Here is an 18,949-nt window from a genome sequence, read left to right on the forward strand (position 1 = left end):
TCAAGCCCCACCCCACTCTCAATGGGCCTTTGTCCCTGTCTGGGAAAGGCACGGGCAGAGTCTGACATCATGAAGCCTGAGGTGGGGGTGGGACTCCCCCTCCCCCTCTACCCAGCTTTCTCTGACTCCACACGCCTGGGTCTGAGGGATTTCCCTGCCTCTCACCCTCCCCACCCTGGCCGAGTTCTCCCTTGGGAGAAAGGACCTCCCCTCTCCCCACAAACTGCTCTGGCCTGAATGAGGACTGAGGATGCGCCAGTGTGACTGAACAGCTCCTGGTCAAACCATCACTACGCTTAATCGCGGCATCACCAGCTCCCTCCGCCCGTCCCTCCCCGTACAAGCACCTTGCAGAGGTCATGACCAAAGAGGAGGATCGCTGTGGAATCTGGAATCGGCACACAGAGGGTCCTCACCCAGCTCATAGAGTAAACAGAGCCCCCGATAAGCCCCTCTGTGCACCAGGTGCTGTTCTATGGGACAGAGGATGAACTAGACAGACAGGTAGAAACCCTGCCCTCTGGGAGCTCCTGTGCCGGCGCGGAAGGAGCACACCCAGAGCGCGGCGGGCAAGTGTGCGGAGGGCTCTGGAAGGACAGGGCAGCGTTTGAATGGAGGGGCCCGGCTTGGTGAGACGGGCAGGGCAGGCTTCCAGAGGATGTGGTGTCCGAGCTGGGAGCCAACAGAGTGCATAGGCTGCGGCCAGTGGCAGAGTGGGGAGCGGGATGGGGTAGGGAGACCTGTCCGGGAGGAAGGAACAGGTAAGTGCAAAGGTCTCCAGGCAGAAGGTGCCGCTGGGTATTTGAGCAACACATTCGTGCACCCGCTCTGTGGTTAGGAAGCTTAACTCTGTGCCAGGAGCCATTCTACAAACAGGACAGACGGAATAAGCAGGCAAAGCCCTTGTCGTTCTGGAGGCCAAGTTCTCATGAGAGGAGACAGTCAAACCATACGGTCACTTGTGATAGCAAGAAGAGCCTGGAAGATAGACCAGGATGTGGGCACCCAACCTGACCCTGGGAAGTGATTCAAGAGAGAGTGGAGGTGACGCTGAAGCCAAGAGCGGGCAGGTCCCACCTGCTCCTGCTCACACCCTCTGTGGCCTCTTGGGACTGAGGTTATACCTGTTCTTGCCACTGACGTTCCCTAGGCACTGAGGACAAGGCCTCCTGTTAGCCTGAGACTTCCAGGGATATCAGAAGGCCCTCTCAGGGACCCAGAACCAGGGTGATGGAGGAGGGGGAACAAGTGAGGCCGCTTCCCTCCCGCCCCGTCCCCTCCAGGAAGGAGCTAGTAGAACCCAGGCATCAGGCTGCCCAGTTCCAGCGGTGGTGACAAGGGCCCCTTTGTGCCCCCCTCCCTCGGGGGCAGGGAGGAGCTGGGCCCTGGAGGCAGGCGGCCCCTGGCACCCGGGGGGAGGGGACGGGCTGGCAAGTGGGGGCCCGGACCCTGGGAGGCCAGGGGACTGTGAGCTGGGCCGGTGGAGCGGAGGGCGCAGAAGCAAGAGCATCCAAGTGAGTACCGCCGCCAAGAGGGGCCAGCGATGAGGTGGAGGGCAGAGGACCGGGACTGAGGGGGCGGCGAGGGGCGCCCAGAAGCACGCACCAAGGCCAGGTGCTCTGGGCCGTGGATGGTCACCGGCAACTGCCACCAGTTTAGGTTGGAGCAGGGTGCGGGTCAGAACTGCTTTGGGGAGGGGCTGGGACCGCAGCAGGGACAGTGACCGGCCTTAGGGAAGAAACCAGAGAGAAAGAACAAAGGGCCCCCTCAGCATCCCCACGGTGGAAGTTGTGCAGGAACGGCCGCCCGAGGGCTCCTAAGGTGCGGTGGGAGTGTCTGGGGCTGGATGAGGAACAGAAGGATGGGCAGGAGATCAGACACCTGCATCCCGCTGTCTGTGAGGGCGTGAGGGCGGTGGGCCGTGAGCGAGCAAGTTCTAGCACCCGGCACCTGACAGGTGCATGTGTGTGTGTGTGTGTGTGTGTGTGTGTGTGTGTGTGCGCACGTGCACGCACACACACGCTGCCCCTGGGTCCGCCTGGATCTGCATCAGCGTTCCTCAGCCTTGTTTTCGTTACACCCCACTAAGGAAAAAGTGTAGACCTGGTTTTCCTAATCCCACTCCCACCAAGCAGATACACCCTATGCATGTTTATGCACCGCGGCCCTTTCGAGACTCACACTGCATTGGAACCTCTAAGACTTTTCTGGCCCACCCCCCCCCCCAGGAACCAAGTTTTACCCCCCGTGAAAAATAGGTGGCCTACAAACTTGTTTCACAAGTCGGCCCGGGTCCTGGGGCTGGGCCTCACCTGTGTCTATCTCCTGTGCCTTCCTTGTCGCATGTGCAGTGGTGGCATCAGCCACGTGGCCATCAGCGCGCGTCTGGGCGGGTCTGTCCTCAGCCACACCTCATCGTGTGCGCAGGTCTGTGGGTCTTTGTGAGCCTGGCCCGCAGGCGGGTCCACGCGCGTGCCTGAACGCCGTGCCCACGCCAGCCCAGGTGGACACGTGCAGCGGACACGAGGCGGGGCAATGCAGCATGCTTCTGTGACTGTGTGTGTGCCGGCACGTTCTTCGGGCGTGGGGGTCTCGGTGCCTGTCTGCGGGTGCAGGGCCCTGACCGGGGTGCGCCCGAGTCCCTGCTGTGTGAGCCTGCTCCTTCTGGTCGGGTCTGGATCTGTCACTTTTCATACCGGCCTTTGCATGTGTCTGACTGTGCATGCGTCTGTGTCCGTGGGAAGAAGGGCGGCGGAGGCCAGGAAAGGCAGCCACTTGGAAACCTTGGCTTCGACCCTGAGGCAACCCACAGAGCCGCCGGGTGCCAGGGACTCACTGACTCCCAACCCCTGGTCCCGCCTGGTCCCGCTCAGAGCCCAGCCAGGAGTGTCGGACTCTTCTCCCATCCCACCTACCCGAGAAGCCCCCCGGGATGAGGCACCCTCACCCTGAGCGAACAGGGCTCTTTTGTAACCGGTCCTGGCCTCTGTTGAGGGTGGGGGACACCAGGGGCCGTCTGTGGGGTGGGAGAGGGCGGCAGGAATTCCCGCGGCATGCCGGGAATGCTGATGCCGTGAAACCCAGTCATTGATGGGCCAGGTCCCTGCCTGCCACCCCCAGGCCTCAGCCGTGGGACATCTGCTCCCTCACCCTACTCACCACCCTGCCTGCCTCCCCCCCCCCACCCCAATGCTCTGCCGCTCCCCCTTTCCTCCCCAGAGTTCTTTGCCATCACAGCTTGGGGTGGGCCGTGGCCACAGAGTAGCTGCCGGGCCGTGTGGGAGGGTCCCAAGCATCCACAGGCCGCAGAGCCCACACGGGCAGCCTTACGGCGGGTCGCCACTCAGAGCGGACCCTGAAAGAGGGCGGCAGGGGGACACTTGTCTGACTCTCGTTCCAGGTTGGCTGGCTGACCGCTTCAAGTGAGACCCGAAGACATTCCCAACTCAGGGAGACGGAGGTGAGGGGCGGGGTTCCAACTTCTCTTTCCCCCTGGCTTCCCCCGCTTCCCGCTGCTGGCCCAGCCCTGGCTCTGTCCTTACTTTCTCGAGGTGCCCAGGGGTATGAGGACAAGGAGGCTAATTATCAGGGCGGTTCGGTGGTGAAGTCTGCAGACCCAGAGCTAGGCAGACAGGGCTTGAATCCTAACTCTGCCACTTGCGGGCTATGTGGCCTTGGGCAGGTTACTTAACCTCTCTGGACCTCAGTATAAAGTGTGGGTTATAACTGCACCTACCTCAAAGAGATCACATGAATTAATATCACGGAGTAAAGCGCTGAAGCCTCGTGCGCGGTCAATGTCATAGAAATGTTTGCAACTACAGACCATAATAATACCAGCAGCGGCTAACATCTGAACAGGCCCCTTCCTGAAGCCTTAATAGAAGCAACCCTCACCACCACCTCCCCTTTCCAGCTGTTGCTCGCTTGCTGTACAAAATGATATTCCTCACGACACTGCCTCTGTTTTGGATTATGATTTCAGGTACGAGGTAGGGGTGCTGGGGGTCCTGGGGCAGCACTGGGGCTGTCTCTGTGGGCCCCTGGAGCCCTCAGGGCGGTGGAAGGCGGCGGGAGTGGGGGTGGGGGCGGGGGGGTCAGGGAGGACGTGTCCCTCCGCCTCAGTGGTCCCGCTTGCCTGCAGCCTCCCGAGGGGGTCACTGGGGTGCCTGGATGCCCTCGTCCATCTCTGCCTTCGAGGGCACGTGCGTCTCCATCCCCTGCCGCTTCGACTTCCCCGACGAGCTGCGGCCAGCCGTCGTGCATGGCGTCTGGTACTTCAACAGCCCCTACCCGAAAAACTACCCCCCCGTGGTCTTCAAGTCTCGAACCCAAGTCGTGCACGAGAGCTTCCAGGGCCGCAGCCGCCTCCTGGGGGACCTGGGCATGCGCAACTGCACCCTGCTGCTCAGCAGCCTCAGCCCGGAGCTGGGCGGCAAGTACTACTTCCGCGGGGACCTCGGGGGCTACAACCAGTACACCTTCTCTGAGCACAGTGTTCTGGACATCATCAGTGAGTCCCTAGAGGGTGCGCGGGTGCTGCGGGCTGGGGCGGTGCACAAAGTCTTCCCCGGGACCTCTCCAGGGAGGTCCGGGCTGGCAGGTCCAGGGACTTCCCGGTCTGGCTGGGGGGAGGGGTGCAAACCCCAACGCCCACACGGACCAGGCGGACGACAGCAGACTAAGGCCCCGGATAGTCTTATTGCCCTCAGAGGAATATGAGCGCTCTTCCTCTTCTAGAAACAACTCGGAGAAAAGCAGCGGGGCCCAGGGGTTCGGGGTGAGGCCTCTGGATGGATCCCTGTGTCAGCTGGGTGACTGGGGGCAAATTACTTAACTTCTCTGGGCTGTGCTTTCCTCGTCTGTAAGACGGGGATGGGAACAGCCCTTAGAGCTCAACGAGTGAAGAGTTACGAGTGCTCAGAGCAGCGCCTGGCACAGGGGACCCTGCTCTGGGTAGCTGGTGATCCGGGAGAATGCACAGATACCGCTCCCAGACGATCTGAATTTTTAAGAGAAACCAGAACTGTGTGTTTTTTCCGTGTAATCTCCCAATTCCTAAACATTGGCTGCTGATTCAGATTTTTTTTTTTTAATCCTAAATTTAGGCCAAATAAAATGCAGTTCTGGGCCAGATTTGGCAATCAGAGTAGGGCACGCTGCCTAATGTCTGAGAGGCCCTGTAGCATGGAGCCCTTAGATTCGGATTTCCCATCAGCACGGAGCTAAATGAGCCAGATCACAGCCGTGATGCAGAAAGAGACCCCACTGGCACAGCCAGGCACGGACACACACACGGAAAATAAACCAAAGAAAACACGGAAAGGAGAGAAGGGTTTTGGGTTTTTTTTTTATGTTTATTGTTTATTTTTGAGAGAGAGACAGAGTGTGAGTGGGAGAGGGTCAGAGAGAGGGAGACAGAATCCCAAGCAGGCTCCAGGCTCTGAGCTGTCAACACAGAGCCCGACGCAGGGCTGGAACCCATGAACTGTGAGATCGTGACCCGAGCTGAAGTCAGATGCTTAACGGACTGAGCCACCCAGAGAGAAGTTTCTTAGGGGATATAATGTCATAGCCAGAGCACAGATTATGAAGCCAGAGTGACAGGGTTTGAAGTTCAGTTTTACTCCACACTAGCTGTGGTCTCAGTAGAATTCCTCACCTCAAAAATGAGCAAACTAATATTACCCACTTAACTAGCATGGCTGGGAGGACTGGCAAGTCAAACTGGTGTCATGTACTCAGGGCATTATAGCATTACTTTCATTATTGCACACCTGTGGTTGATGGTGGAGGACCTCTGGGTGACAGGTAACCGGGAGGAGAGAGGGTCGTAGGGAATTCTGTCTCCAAGGATGGGGAGGCAACCAGGTACCGAGAATGAAGTAGGACAAGGTAGAGGTGGCCCGTGGCCCGATGCCGCTTCCTCAGCCCTCCCTCCTCCCCCGGCCCCCACCACCCCTGTCTCATCTAGACACCCCCAACATCGTGGTCCCCCCGGAGGTGGTGGCAGGCACGGAAGTCGAGGTCAGCTGCATGGTGCCTGACAACTGCCCAGAGCTGCGCCCGGAGCTGAGCTGGCTGGGCCACGAAGGGCTGGGGGAGCCCACCGTGCTGGGTCGGCTGCGCGAGGACGAGGGCACGTGGGTGCAGGTGTCGCTGCTACACTTCGTGCCCACTAGGGAGGCCAACGGCCACCGGCTGGGCTGCCAGGCCTCCTTCCCCAACACCACTCTGCAGTTCGAGGGCTACGCCAGCCTGGACGTCAAGTGTGAGCCTGGGGGCGGGGCTGGGGCGGGGGGCGGTGGTCAGGGCCGGGGGCGGGGTCTGTGGCCCCAGCCCCCTGACCCCACACCGTGTCCCCGGCCTCAGACCCCCCGGTGATCGTGGAGATGAATGCCTCGGTGGAGGCCATCGAGGGCTCGCATGTCAGCCTGCTCTGCGGGGCTGACAGCAACCCGCTGCCGCTGCTGACGTGGATGCGGGACGGCACGGTGCTCCGGGAGGCCGTGGCCGAGAGCCTGTTCCTGGATCTGGAAGAGGTGACCCCCGCGGAGGACGGCGTCTACGCCTGCCTGGCAGAGAACGCCTATGGCCAGGAGAACCGCACCGTGGGGCTCAGCGTCATGTGTGAGTCTCCTGCACCCCAGCACCGGCCCCGGGGCAGAGAGGTTAGGGGAAACCGGCCTCACGCAGGGCCGCTGGAGTCGGGCCCGGCCCCCTCCAGGCCATAAACAAGGTGGAGGTGGAGATGGAGAGGAGGGTGTCAGGTCCAGGCGTTCCCGCCTGCTTCCCAAAGTATCTGGCGAACACCTACTGTGACCACTCTCATCCCTGGGACAAGGTGGGGGACAGATGGAGCCCCGCCCCCCCGGGGAAGCCTGTTAAACTCAGCTTCCTGCCCACAGCCTTGGCTGCTCTGGGAGTAGATCTTGGCCCTGGAAATCTGCATTTCAAGATGAGCCCCGTGGCAGTTCTAGTGGGAGGGATGAGGGGACCCCGGACCTCACCCAGCCCCTTGCCTACACCATGTGTATTGTGGAGTCCATGGGGAGGGGCTGGTCAGATGAGGTTCTTTGTTAGGAACCAAGGAGAGGTCATTCATTCATTCACAAATATTTATTGAGGCAAAATGCCCAGGGCTGTGGATAATAATAATGACAGCTACAGCCAAGATTTACTCAGAGTGCTTTACACAAATACTCTGCCCCCAGGCATCCCCACGGCTGGCTCTGACCCACCTCTTCTAGACCCAGGGAGGCCCTCCCTCACCATCCCCGTTAAAACTGTAACTCCCTGATTTCCCATTACATTAATTTTTCTCCAAAGCAGCTATCCCCATCTTGCCTCCTATATGTTTATTTACTTACATAGGGTCTACTCACGTGGTTGGAAATCTTCATTTTCCCTTGTTCAGGTTACAGGAGTGCCTGCCACTTGGGTTCCCAGTGGCTCCTGTGAGCTTGGGACTCTGATTAAGCTCCTTTTCCAGAGGCTTGGAGACGTTAGGAGATGGGTCCGCTCACAGCTGGGAAGGGGCAGAGCTGAGGTTCAAACACAAGTACTCTGGCTGCAGAGCCCGTGTTGATGTAAACAGGATAAACCAGGACAGGGGTCACCCGAGCCACCCTGAGCTGGTGCGCTCAGGTCAGGGTGGATGGGGTCACGTTGGGGCTGGGAGTTGGCTGGCAGAAGAGGCACCCTTGGCTTCTGACCATCGGCCCCCTGTCCTGCCCCCCAGATGCACCCCGGAAGCCGATGGTGAACGGGACAATGGTGGCCGTGGAGGGGGAGACGGTCTCCATCTTGTGCTCCACACAGAGCAACCCGGATCCTATTCTCACCATCTTCAAGGAGAAGCAGATTCTGGCCACGGTCATCTACGAGAGCGAGCTGCAGCTGGAACTACCTGCCGTCACGCCTGAGGATGACGGAGAGTACTGGTGTGTGGCTGAGAACCAGTACGGCCAGAGGGCCACCACCTTCAACCTATCCGTGGAGTGTGAGTACCCGCACCCCCCCCTTCCCCTGCTGACTTGATCTTGACTTCCGGCTGGACTTGACCTCCTTCACCTTCCCTGCCTTGGTGGATGGTTCGGTGGGGGTACCTGGATTACTGGAAAGCATCCGTGCCTCCCAACCCGGGGTCAGCTTTGCACCAGCAGGTGAGAATGGGGAAGGTAGGGAAACCGAATCCACAGCAAGAAATTAAAAGTCCCCCCTGAGAGTACTGTGTTCTCACATCCTGGGGCGTGCTTGTCACCAAAGAGATTTCTGGATCGTGTGGCCTTTTGCGTTCAACAGTAATCACGACCTCTGACCCCTGTGTTGCATTGCTGGGTACCAGGCGTTGCTGGAAGCTCTGTACAGGGATCCGCTCGTTTCGTCCACATGACATTCCCATGAGGGAGGTTCTAGTCCTGTCTCCAGTTTCCGGAGAAGCAAACTGAAGCCCAGAGAGGTTATGCCACTTCCCCAAAGTCACACAGCCAGAAAACGGTTCAAATCCAGGCAGACTGGCTCCACTTTTCCGTACCGCCACAGTTGACTTCATCCTCTGTTATTACATCAGAATACATGGATCAGACAGTTGTGCTCTGCAAAGGGCAGTGTGGCTCTGTGGGATGTGGGGGGGGGGGGACCAAGTGGGCACCAAGCTTTATTATCAGATACAGTGTAGCCAGAGAGGTGGGGTGGATGCACATAGAAAGCTAACTGTCTTCGAAATGGAACTCCTCATTCCGCTGGCAGGCAGAGCCTCTCCCGACATCACCACCAACAGCCCCACCCCCACCCTGGCACGGGGCCGCCGTTCAGGGCCGCGGCTCCCAAGTCAACGTTTCCGCTCCCTCTCCTGCCGCGACTACCTCTGGAGTGGCATCTCCATATTTCCATCTGCTTCGTTTTTAGCTCCGGCCTGGCCCTCCGACACTAGTCTCCAGACTTTTCCGCTCCTGGCCTCCGTGACTCCCCCTACCGTGGTCCCCACCACACAGGTTTGCCGGAAGGCACTGAGCACAATCCATACTCAATACCGTGTATGTGGCGATAATCAGTACGTGGTAGATACAGATTACTTCTGGAGGGCCACCTTCTGTGGCAGAGGGGTGGCCACACAGGCTCGGCTGGCCTTTCACCTCTGCCCGCAGCGTCCGAGGTGATCGCGCGTTGTGGGGTCCTCTGCTTTCTCCATGCTTGCCCTCCTGGGCCCAGCTTCCTCCTGCTGCTACGCCCCCTTTCCCTGTCACACCCCAAGCCAGCGGATCTTAGGTTTTAGAGGCGGAGAGCCCCCTGAGAATCTGATGGAAGCCGCGGAACGTGCACACCACCCCATCTCACATACGTTTGTAGTCACGGACCCCTGTGCAGTAAGAGTGGCCAGCGGTCATGAACGGTCTGCTCTGGGCAGGATTCTAACTTCCGCGGTGTTACTTTGCTGAGCCTTTGTGGCCACCCTGTGAAGCACGTATGTGCTATCATCATCTCCTCTTTGAGGGAGGAGAAAACCAAGGTCAGAATCCCCCAAGACCATGCAGCTAGGAAGGTTGTGTAGAGCCAGGATCCTTCTGGACTCTCGTCTGCCTCTGCTCTCAAACCCGTGGCGGCTTCGCGTCCCCACAGCCCTGGGGGCCCAAGGACTTGCTTAATCTGGCTCGTTCTGATAACAAACACATTGGGAGTGGAAGGCCTTCAATCTGCTGGAGTTGAGAAGCAGCTGTGCCCCCCCCCCCCACCTGCCCCCACCACACCTGCTGAGCCCTTTAGGCTTCCCCAAGGCCCCTTTCTGTTCCCGAAGGCTTTGTCCTGTAGCACCAGGGGTTTCGCGCTCACTGACAATGGCGGGTGCTCCTAGTGAGGGGTGTCCTGGGGTTTCCCGCTGGCCTGCTGATCCCAGGGCCAGCTCGGCGTGGGACACGCAGGTGGTGCTCGCCTCCCCTGAGTGTTTGTGGGCGGGGACCAGTCTGAGCCGTCGGCACACATTGACCTATTTTGGTGTCACAACAACACGTGATGGTGAGGGACTGTTCCTCACCCCGGTTTAACAGAAGGAGACTGAAGTGTGAGCTGGTCGGCATCCCAGCTCTGTCCCCACCTTGCTGCATGGTCCCGGCCAAGGGACTCCACCTTTGCTGCGCCCCTCCGCTGAAAACTGGGCATGAGGGCAGTAGCTGAGCCCAGAGAAGGTTGTGAAGACTGTGGAGGTTAGTGAGCCCCCCACAGTGCCTCGCCTGACGTGTGCTATGTGCTCCGGAAGGCCGAGGCATCGCTTCCGGCTAATCTCTCCCTCGGACTCCGGGCTGGATGCCCGCCCGGCCTTTCCTGCCGCCGAGGCTTTGCTCATACGCTCCCTCTGCCGGGATGGTTCTGTTGATCTTCTCCTAAATCCTCGGGAGCATCACGCTTATGAGCCCGCCTTCAGAGTTCACGTAGCTCCTTTCGAGTAAGGACCAATACCCCTGTTTGCACAGATGAAAACTCCATCCTGGAGACCCAGGGAGGCTGAATGGCCTGATCAGGGCAGAGCTGGGCTTCCAGCTGGGCTTCCAGAACTCCCCGCTCTTTGTGGAACTTGGGGTCTGCGTAAGGTCAGTCAGGGTTTCCTAGGCGTCCCGGGCTGCCCGCAAAGCTGCGGAGACACTGAGCACGTACGGGCAGAGTGGCAGCAGGCTGTCGTTGAGCACAGCGGCACAGTCGTGCATGAAAAGTTTTTTTAAAAAATGTGATAGTTCAGGTTTGTCATTGTTAATGTACCCTGTGGTGTATTAACTCGTTAACACTACGGCAAGCACAGTGCCTGTCTGCCTGGGCAAAATTTGGGCCATACGTGTTTAATTTACTAGATTTAGATGCATGAACGCATTGAGGTTCCAGCTGGAATCGTCTCTAGTTTGAATCCGGTCACGTGACACCTGGTCCATCACTGTGACTTGCTTTTTTTTTTTTTTCCCCCTGGAAATTGAAAATAAGTGGGGGAATTGATGGCCTGAGAGTCTTTTGCCCACGTGTAAGTGGGTTTTGGTCGGGACTGAGACCCAGAGCTCAGTCTAGAGTGAGTGGACTCTAGTGCTGGATTCTTCAGGAGGGAAAAAGAACTTGGCAACATTCAGGGGCGCCTGGGTGGCTCAGTCAGTTAAGCATCCGACTTCGGCTCAGGTCATGGTCTCACGGTTTGTGAGTTCAAGCCCCATGTCGGGCTCTGGGCTGTCAATGCAGAGCCTGCTTCAGATCCTCTGTCTCCCTCTCTTTACTCCTCCTCCAGCCTCTCTCTCCCTCTCTCTCTCTGTCTCTCAAAAATAAATAAACATAAAAAAATAAAATAAAAAGCAACATTCAAGTTAACTAACTTGGATTTAAATTTTAAAAAAGCAACATTTGAGATCCTATTATAAGATCATATTTTGGAAAATGAAAGAAACAACAACAAAAAAACCGGAGCAGTCCCAGTTTTGTAATACAAATGGCAGCAAAGGGAGGCTCAACACAATGATCTTGGGGGGAGGATGGGGGCCGGTGCCAGTGGCAGTGGGGGGCCCCCAAGGGAGGGACGGTCAGGATGCAAGGGGGTTCTAGCGGTCAGCAGGGGCACCTATAGTTCCTGCCAGTGTTCACAGAGCTCGGCTGCGTGAAAGGCGCGGTCTGAGTGTGGGGACAGAGTGGAGGCCGAGCGAGAGCCTGTCCTGATGGAAGTAAGAGACCAGCCAAATTGATCATCTAACATGGGTAGGGGTAAGTGCCGGGGAGCAGACCCAAACTTGCCGGCAGTGCATAGTCAGGGAAGCGAGGTGCGGTTTCCGTGAGTGGTAGGGGAGAGAGGTGTCATCTGAGCAGAGCAGGGGACTGAGTTCAGCCGATGTCAGGGAAGTGTTCCAGGCCGAGGGGGAAACGCAAAGACCCTGAGGTGGGAAAAAGCTCCATGAACTTTAAAAAACAGCGAGGAGGCTGGTGCGACTGGGAAGGAGCCATGGCGAGAGAAGATTAGTGCGGCTGGGTCCTGCGGGGGCCTTGCAAGACCAGGAAATGAATTTGGATGTCACTGTAAGTGACATGGGGGAGGGGGGTTCATCACGATCTCATTTGTGTTTTGCAAGGTGAACGAAGAGAGGGTGCAAGAGGTTCTGCAAAGGGGGAAATACAGCTCATCTCTGACGCAGCTGCCGCTATCCTTGGCCCTCAGCCTCTGGGGGGCCTCTGGTCCCCTGAGTCCTGGTCTTTCTTGCCCCCGCAGTTGCCCCTGTGATCCTGCTGGAGTCCCACTGTGCAGCGGCCCGGGACACAGTGCAGTGCCTGTGCGTGGTGAAATCAAACCCCGAGCCGTCCGTGGCCTTCGAGCTGCCCTCACGCAACGTGACCGTGAACGAGACCGAGCGAGAGTTTGTGTACTCGGAGCGCAGCGGCCTCCTGCTCACCAGCATCCTCACGCTGCGGGGACAGGCCCAGGCCCCACCCCGGGTCATCTGCACCTCCCGCAACCTCTACGGCACCAAGAGCCTGGAGCTGCCCTTCCAGGGAGCCCGTGAGTGGTGCGGGCCGGGGCCGGGAGCCACGGGGGTGGAGGGGGCTCCTCTTGGATCCACACTGCCCTCTCCAAGGCCGACCGAGCACGCGGCTTGATCAGGTGGTAAGGGTGCCCTTCCCGGGTGATACGGAGGGGCTGTCCTGAGTCTGCCTGTGCTCTCCCGGGTCCGCTCCTGGGCCCTCCGGCAGCTAAGCCCTCCAGGCCAGTCAGGGCGAGGACACCCCAGCTGTGTAAATATTTTCACTATCACCTCTGCCCCAGCCTGGCTCCTAAGAACCCGGGTGTCCTCACTACCACCAGCAACCCTGAGGGGGCCTGGGTCTTCTGTCCTCAGACCGCCTGATGTGGGCCAAGATTGGCCCCGTGGGAGCCGTGGTCGCCTTTGCCATCCTAATTGCCATCGTCTGCTACATCACCCAGACGCGGAGAAAGTGAGTGGCCTGCCGGGGCTCATCTGGGCGTGGGGAGTCTTCCCGGGCTAGGGAGGCAGGGAGGTCAGTTAGAGGCTGCGGCGGGTGGGGGGGGGGGGCGAGGGAGGCCTCCCTGTCTGTGTGTGGGAGGGCAGTTCTGCTCTGAGAATGTTCCGAAGGATGGAGGAGAGAGACTCCCGCCAACACGAGCCACCACCATTCAGGGCGCGCCGGTGCCTGGGAGGGCACTTTCCCCTGATGGGTCCCTGTCCCCTGCGTTCTCTGCTATGGCCTCCTGCCCTCTAAGAGCCCTCCTCCTGAGCAGGCCACAGCGTGATGGGGGAATGCCAGCTACCCCTGGCTCGCAACCATGGGGTCGGCCCCAGGTGGTTCCAGGGCCCTGGTGATCCCACACCTCATTTCTGGCAACAGAAACACTCCCGGCCCCAAACCACGCCCCCCTGCCACAACGGTGCTGTTTCTCTGCCTTGTGGCACACGCACGTCAGCTCCCCTGAGAGCGGACTAATCTTTCTGCACCACATCCTGGCAGCAAGAGGGTGTGACGGGGCCAGGGAAGAACCCCTAGAAGCCAGACCGGGGTCCTGAAAAGTGGCAGGGACCAGGTGGAGGGATGGGCAGTGGGGGACAGGAAGAGGCTGGTCATTCTGAAGAGGCCGTCTGCCCCATCTTAGAGAGAAGGCTGGAAACCACTCTGGGGTCCCTTGAGTGAAACTCCTAAGGTGGATGGGGTGCAGAAATGGAAGGGGGAGGGAGGCCTGGGACTCCCCCTGGGGCTGACATGTCCTGCCCTGCAGAAAGAACGTGACAGAGAGCCCCAGCTTCTCGGCGGGGGACAACCCCCCGGTCCTGTTCAGCAGCGACTTCCGCATCTCTGGGGCGCCAGAGAAGTATGAGGTGAGGGCCTGTGGCTCCAGCTTAGCTGGAGTACCTGGGTGCCAGGGACACGGAGGGTCTGGGAGAGCCTGGGGGGCCAAGGGGCAGCAGGGAGGCTGGCCCCTCAGAAGGGGCAGGGAGGAAGTACGGAGGGCTGGCTGCACCTGGGCTGGGCAGGGCGCTCGGGCTGAGGCCGTGAAGGGGGCCGAGGGGCTCCGCTGAGGGCAGCCCCCATCCTCCCCACCCGGGTCTGTGACTGCATTTCCTTCTCCAATAGTCCAGAGAGGTCTCTACCCTGGAATGAGCGCCCCAGGAGGTAGGTTCCGGGGGCCTCAGTGTGCCCGCCTCTGGGCCCTTGTCGGGCCGTGGGGTTGGCGTGCATGTGTGTGCGTTCTCGTCAGGCATCCAGGACGGCTCCTGGTCAAGTCCGGCCCTGCCCGGCACTCCTGGCCTTGTCTATTCTGTCCTGTTGCTGCTCCCTTCTGTCTGTGGCCGCTGTCCCGTGTCTGTGTCCAACGGGTGGGGGCGGGGATGGGGCACATGACAGGGAAGCCGAAGTCACACCTGCAGGATCTCGCAGACTGCGGAGGGGAGCCTCACCAGACCCAAACATAGGGGAAGGACGCACTGAGCCAGGCATTTGCAAATATTTGGAAAGGTGGGATCCCGACCAGGTGGCTTTAATCTGGGAAGATGCTATGGGTTGACTTGCATGCCCCTCAAATCCCTACGTTGAAGAGGGCTTCCCGGAGACATTGAATTTGTAGGTGACTTTCGGGCTCAGCAAGGAGGAGGTGGTTGTGCGTCGGGGCACCCGTGGGGGCGAAGGCCCCAGGGTGGGACGAGAAAGGAGGTTCACGTGGGGCTTTGGGACTCAACTGTGGGGCCGTGCAGGCGCACGTAACCGCAGCCTCTGGAAAAGGTGGAACGAGGGCCTCCTAACGGGCTGGTTCTGTTCCTAGAGCGAGAGGCGACTGGGATCTGAGAGGAGGCTGCTGGGCCTTCGGGGGGAACCCCCAGAGCTGGACCTGAGCTATTCTCACTCGGACCTGGGAAAACGGCCCACCAAGGACAGCTACACCCTGACGGAGGAGCTGGCCGAGTATGCTGAAATCCGTGTCAAGTGAGGGGGTGGGGGCAGCCCGTGTGGCCACCCCTCCCTCGGGACCCTCACCGGCCCCTACTGGCTATGGGCTCCCTTGCTCCCCAGAGCGGTGAGGGCTGGGGCAGGAAAGGGATGGGGCAGGTGACGGTGAGGTCCTGGGGGCCCGGCCTCCCCTCCTTCCCAGCTGCCCCCACCCTGCCAGCACCCACCCCGCACTGTGGCTCCTCTCTAACCTCCTTTAACCTCATCTGTCCAGAGGGGAGCTCCGTCTGTCTGTCCGTGTTATTTATTGCTGCCCCCTGCCTGGTCTCCTGCCCCCACACCCGGCCCCAGGGCCTGTACAGAGGGACATGAAATAAATGCCCTGAATCCAAATACCTGTCTAGATACTGATGACTCTTTTAAAAATTTCTTTTTAAACTTTATTTATTTATTTTGAGAGAGAGAGAGACATTGTGAGTGGGGGAGGGGTGGGGGGGGGGAGAGAGAGAATTCCAAGCAGGCACTGCACTGTCCGCACAGAGCCCCACACGGGGCTCGAACTCACAGAACTGCGATATGGTGCCCTGAACAGAAACCGAGATCTGGACACTTAACCGACTGAGCCACCCAGGCGCCCCGATCTATCCTGATGATTTCTGATCCATCCTAGGCGAGACTACCATCGCCCTCCTTGCCCTCTGCAAGGCCCCGTGTGGCGACGTGGGCCCAGGAATTCTAGCCCTGAGCCCAGGCCAACTGCCCTGAAGCCGCTCCCACTCGGGGCTGGCAGCTGTGAGCTGAGTCTGGCCCCTTCACTCACTCCCATTCCCTCCTGCACTCTGCTGGGCGGGGTGACCGCAGGTCGGGGTGACCGCAGATCTCACCGTCTCGTAAGCCTGTGTTGGTTTGACTGCCTTCCCCCCACGTTCGTGCCACAGTCTGTAGCTTCAGCCTCTCCCACCTCACTCATTTGGTTCAAGAAACATTAATTAGGCACCAGCTGTGTACCAAGCCCTGTCAAGAAGCTCAGGCTATCGTGGGAAGGGATAGAACAACCCTGTGAAGGTAAGAACGCTGCAGCTCCGAGAAGCCAGGTGATTTCCCCAGGGTCCCAGGGCTAGGAAATGGAGTGGCCAGGCCCTGGACTCAGTTCTTCGTTTTCCATAACCCCTGTTGGGAACGTGAAGAGGTTAATCAATCTCCACTTACCTTCCCTAACAAGTAGGACAGTGGCTCTCACAATGGTCCCTGTACCAGCAGCATAAGCGTCCCCTGGGAACCTGTCAGAAAGGCACATTCACAAGGCCCCTTGTCAGTCTGTAGGAACTAAAAGCTCGGGGGTGGGGGGGCGGCAGTCTGTGTTTTGACGAGCCCTCCGGGTGATTCTGAGGCATCGATGTTTGGGAACCTAGGGGAGCCGAGGCACAAAGGTTAAATCACGTCCTTGAGGTCCCCCAGCTGGTGACTGCACAGCCCCAACCTGAGGCCAGAGCCGGGCTCCCGCCACTGTGCGCTCCGCCATCTTGAAGCAACGGGGGCTCACGGGACGGAAGGTGCTGAGGGAGCGGGGAGGACAGGGCCGCAATTGGGCCGCGGGCCCTGGGCCGGGCTGGGGCGGGCCCTGCTCTTTGAAGAAGGTAGAGGATACCACAGAGGCCAAAGTCAAGGCTGAGAGGTGGGACTAACCAAACCATGGCCGGAGGGAAAGTGATGAGGCCGCCTCCGGCTAGGATGGCGAGTCCACTTGCAGGAGCAAGAAGGGGCTGTGGGTGGTCGTGGGGCTGTGAGCAGTGGGGAGGGGACCAACCCCAGGCCTAGCCCGAGCCCCTTCCTCCCGGAGCCCTCTTGGTCCGGTAGAGAGAAGGACGTTGAACAAAGGACCTCACACGTGATGCCGACTGCCACCGATGACGCCTGCTCCCAAGGGAAGTGCAAGGGGGGCTTTTAGAGCCCGGGACGGAAGTGTGCCTCGGGGTCTCAGGGGTCAGGGGAAGCGTCCCGATGACAGGAAAGTCTCACGGGAACACGGCGTGTGAAGGCCCCTCAAGTGGGAACATATTTGGCAAGGTCCCGGGAGCCGAGAGGAAGGACGGAGAGTGGCGGAGGATGAGGCAGAGAATCGTGGGGACTTCCCAGGAGCCACGGGGGAAGTTCCGAGCAGATCTCCTGCGCAACGCAGGGACCCCACCCTGACGCACCTGTCCTCTGACGACAGACTCTGGCTCCGGCAGGTCTGGGCTGATAGGAAGGCCCCTAAGGACTTCGCCCCGAGGAGCAGAGCAGTGTCAATAATGAGGGACTCCGGTAACCCTGTGCTGCCCAAAGGGCCGCCCGAGTGCCATGCTGGAGAGCAATTTCAACATTAATACTGATGTTTCATTTGGCATGGATCGGAACAAAAGGAAAGCGACACGCCAAACTGGTGATTGGGTTGTTTTTTTGTTTTTTGTTTGTTTTTTAACAAAAGCTTAGGATGAGGCTGTTTAAAAAATAGTCAAGTGGGGGTGCCCAGGTAGCTCAGTCAATTTAAGCATCCAACTCTTTCTTGATTTTGGTTCAGGTCATGATCTCACAGTTTCATGAGATCAAGTGCCGCATCAGGCTCTGTGCTGAGGGTGGAGCCTGCTTAAGGTTCCCTCTCTCTCTCTCTCTCTCTCTCTCTCCCCCTCTGCTTCTCTCCCCCAATCATGCTGCTCATTCTCTCTCTCTCTAAAATAACTTAAAACAGTCAAGTGAATTGATTTAAAGAGATGTATGAAATAAAGGACAGACAGAACAAAAGTCCTGAAGGTCATAGGCAGACCTCTAAAGTTTACGGAAAACGAAGTGATCTGATACAAAGACCGTCTCTTAGGAGGGACTAACATTCAGTGATGACACACAAGGAGGATCGGAATTCGGGATATCACACTCCACCCCTCTCCTAGACTCCCCCCAGAATTCATCTCTTCCATCGACACGTGGTTCCTGAGCACCTGTTATGTGCCTACTAAGCATCTACTGAGCACCTATGCTGGGCTCCAGGGATATCACAGTGACCAAGAAGAAACTCTCTCCGACCTCATGAGGCTGACACTCTGTGGAAGAGACAGATGACAATCAGTCAAACAAGTGCCGGTTGGGGAGTGGGTGTGCTAAGAAGGAAAGTGAGCACGATTGGACAGAATGTGCTGTGTAGGGCTGCCATCTTGGAAAGAGGTCATTTGAGTAGAGAGAAGGAAGTAAGGGAGGGGATTCTGGTCATTTGTGGAGAATGTGGATCCAGGGAAAAGCCAAGATCGGGTGCAAAGGCTCAGGGTGGGAATGTACGTGTTATGTTTAGGAACCAGAAGGAAACCAGCATGCCTGGGGGGGGGGGGGGGTTGGTGAGCCGGAACAGTTTCCGGCTTCAAGGAAGCCTGATCACAGGCCTTATGGTTAGGACTTGGTCTTTTACTCAGAGTGATCTGGGTTGTCACTGGAGGATTATACACAGAAGCATATTAAGGAGGGGCTGAGGTTTCTAAGACCCCACTGTGGGAACAATGAACCCAGCTGATGGGCAGCTGTGGGCAGAGGGCTCAGGAGGCCAAGAGAGAGGAAGTGGAGACAGTGAGAGGGGACAGGTCAGGACCTCTGTTGTAAAAGGAAATGATGGAGCTTGCTAGTGCTGGAGGAGAGGGAGAGAGAGGGGTTCCAGACAGCCTCTTCCTCAGCCGCTGAAGACGGTGGAAGGAACAAGCTCGTGGAGAACACAAGTGTGCCCTACTCCAGCCGCATCAATAGGAAAGGCTGACGGCAGCCCTCCCTTGGGAAATTACAAGCTGAGGAAGAGTCAGAACCTATGACATGGTGACTTAGAGACATGGGGACAGAGGCACAGGATGACATCTGGCTGGGCCAGAGTAGAGGTGAGCAGGTCTCATGTTGGCAGGGACAGCCACCGCGTGTAGGAAGGAAGACGCCCAGGCACCAGGCCAGGGTCATGACAACAGGCAACTCCTTTTCCTCTTCTGCCAACTCCCAGGTTCCTCCTGGCTGAGAACAACCCATCCCTGGC

At 58.7% G+C, this 18,949-nt stretch overlaps 1 protein-coding gene across 3 annotated transcripts; it reads left to right on the forward strand.

Moving 5' to 3' along the window:
• The first annotated feature begins 1,419 nt into the window (after window positions 1-1,419).
• MAG (myelin associated glycoprotein) lies at window positions 1,420-15,315 on the forward strand. 3 transcript variants are annotated; one of them, XM_027044745.2, is made up of 12 exons: window positions 1,420-1,514; window positions 3,401-3,460; window positions 3,917-3,985; window positions 4,145-4,513; window positions 5,975-6,271; window positions 6,373-6,630; window positions 7,742-8,002; window positions 12,227-12,514; window positions 12,852-12,948; window positions 13,745-13,844; window positions 14,101-14,139; window positions 14,786-14,923. In XM_027044745.2, the coding sequence occupies exons 3-11, from the start codon at window positions 3,940-3,942 to the stop codon at window positions 14,125-14,127; spliced, it is 1,743 nt and encodes a 580-aa protein (XP_026900546.1). In that variant the 5' UTR covers window positions 1,420-1,514; window positions 3,401-3,460; window positions 3,917-3,939; the 3' UTR covers window positions 14,128-14,139; window positions 14,786-14,923. The 3 variants fall into 3 exon arrangements, with proteins under 3 accessions (XP_026900546.1, XP_026900544.1, XP_026900545.1); XM_027044743.2 differs by lacking the exon at window positions 14,101-14,139 and having other exon boundaries at window positions 14,786-15,315; XM_027044744.2 differs by lacking the exons at window positions 1,420-1,514; window positions 14,101-14,139 and adding an exon at window positions 1,521-1,659 and having other exon boundaries at window positions 14,786-15,315.
• The last annotated feature ends 3,634 nt before the right edge of the window (window positions 15,316-18,949 follow it).

The sequence above is a fragment of the Acinonyx jubatus genome, chromosome E2 (assembly GCF_027475565.1).
Source record: "Acinonyx jubatus isolate Ajub_Pintada_27869175 chromosome E2, VMU_Ajub_asm_v1.0, whole genome shotgun sequence".
In the NCBI taxonomy this organism is placed as follows: domain Eukaryota; kingdom Metazoa; phylum Chordata; class Mammalia; order Carnivora; family Felidae; genus Acinonyx; species Acinonyx jubatus.

Bases quoted from the DNA above. Each gene is read 5' to 3' on its own strand.
- MAG (XM_027044743.2), top strand. From the start codon at position 3,940: ATGATATTCCTCACGACACTGCCTCTGTTTTGGATTATGATTTCAG. The intron at 3,986-4,144 runs GTACGAGGTAGG...GCTTGCCTGCAG, and splicing joins GTTTTGGATTATGATTTCAG to CCTCCCGAGGGGGTCACTGG. The intron at 12,949-13,744 runs GTGAGTGGCCTG...CCTGCCCTGCAG, and splicing joins ATCACCCAGACGCGGAGAAA to AAAGAACGTGACAGAGAGCC.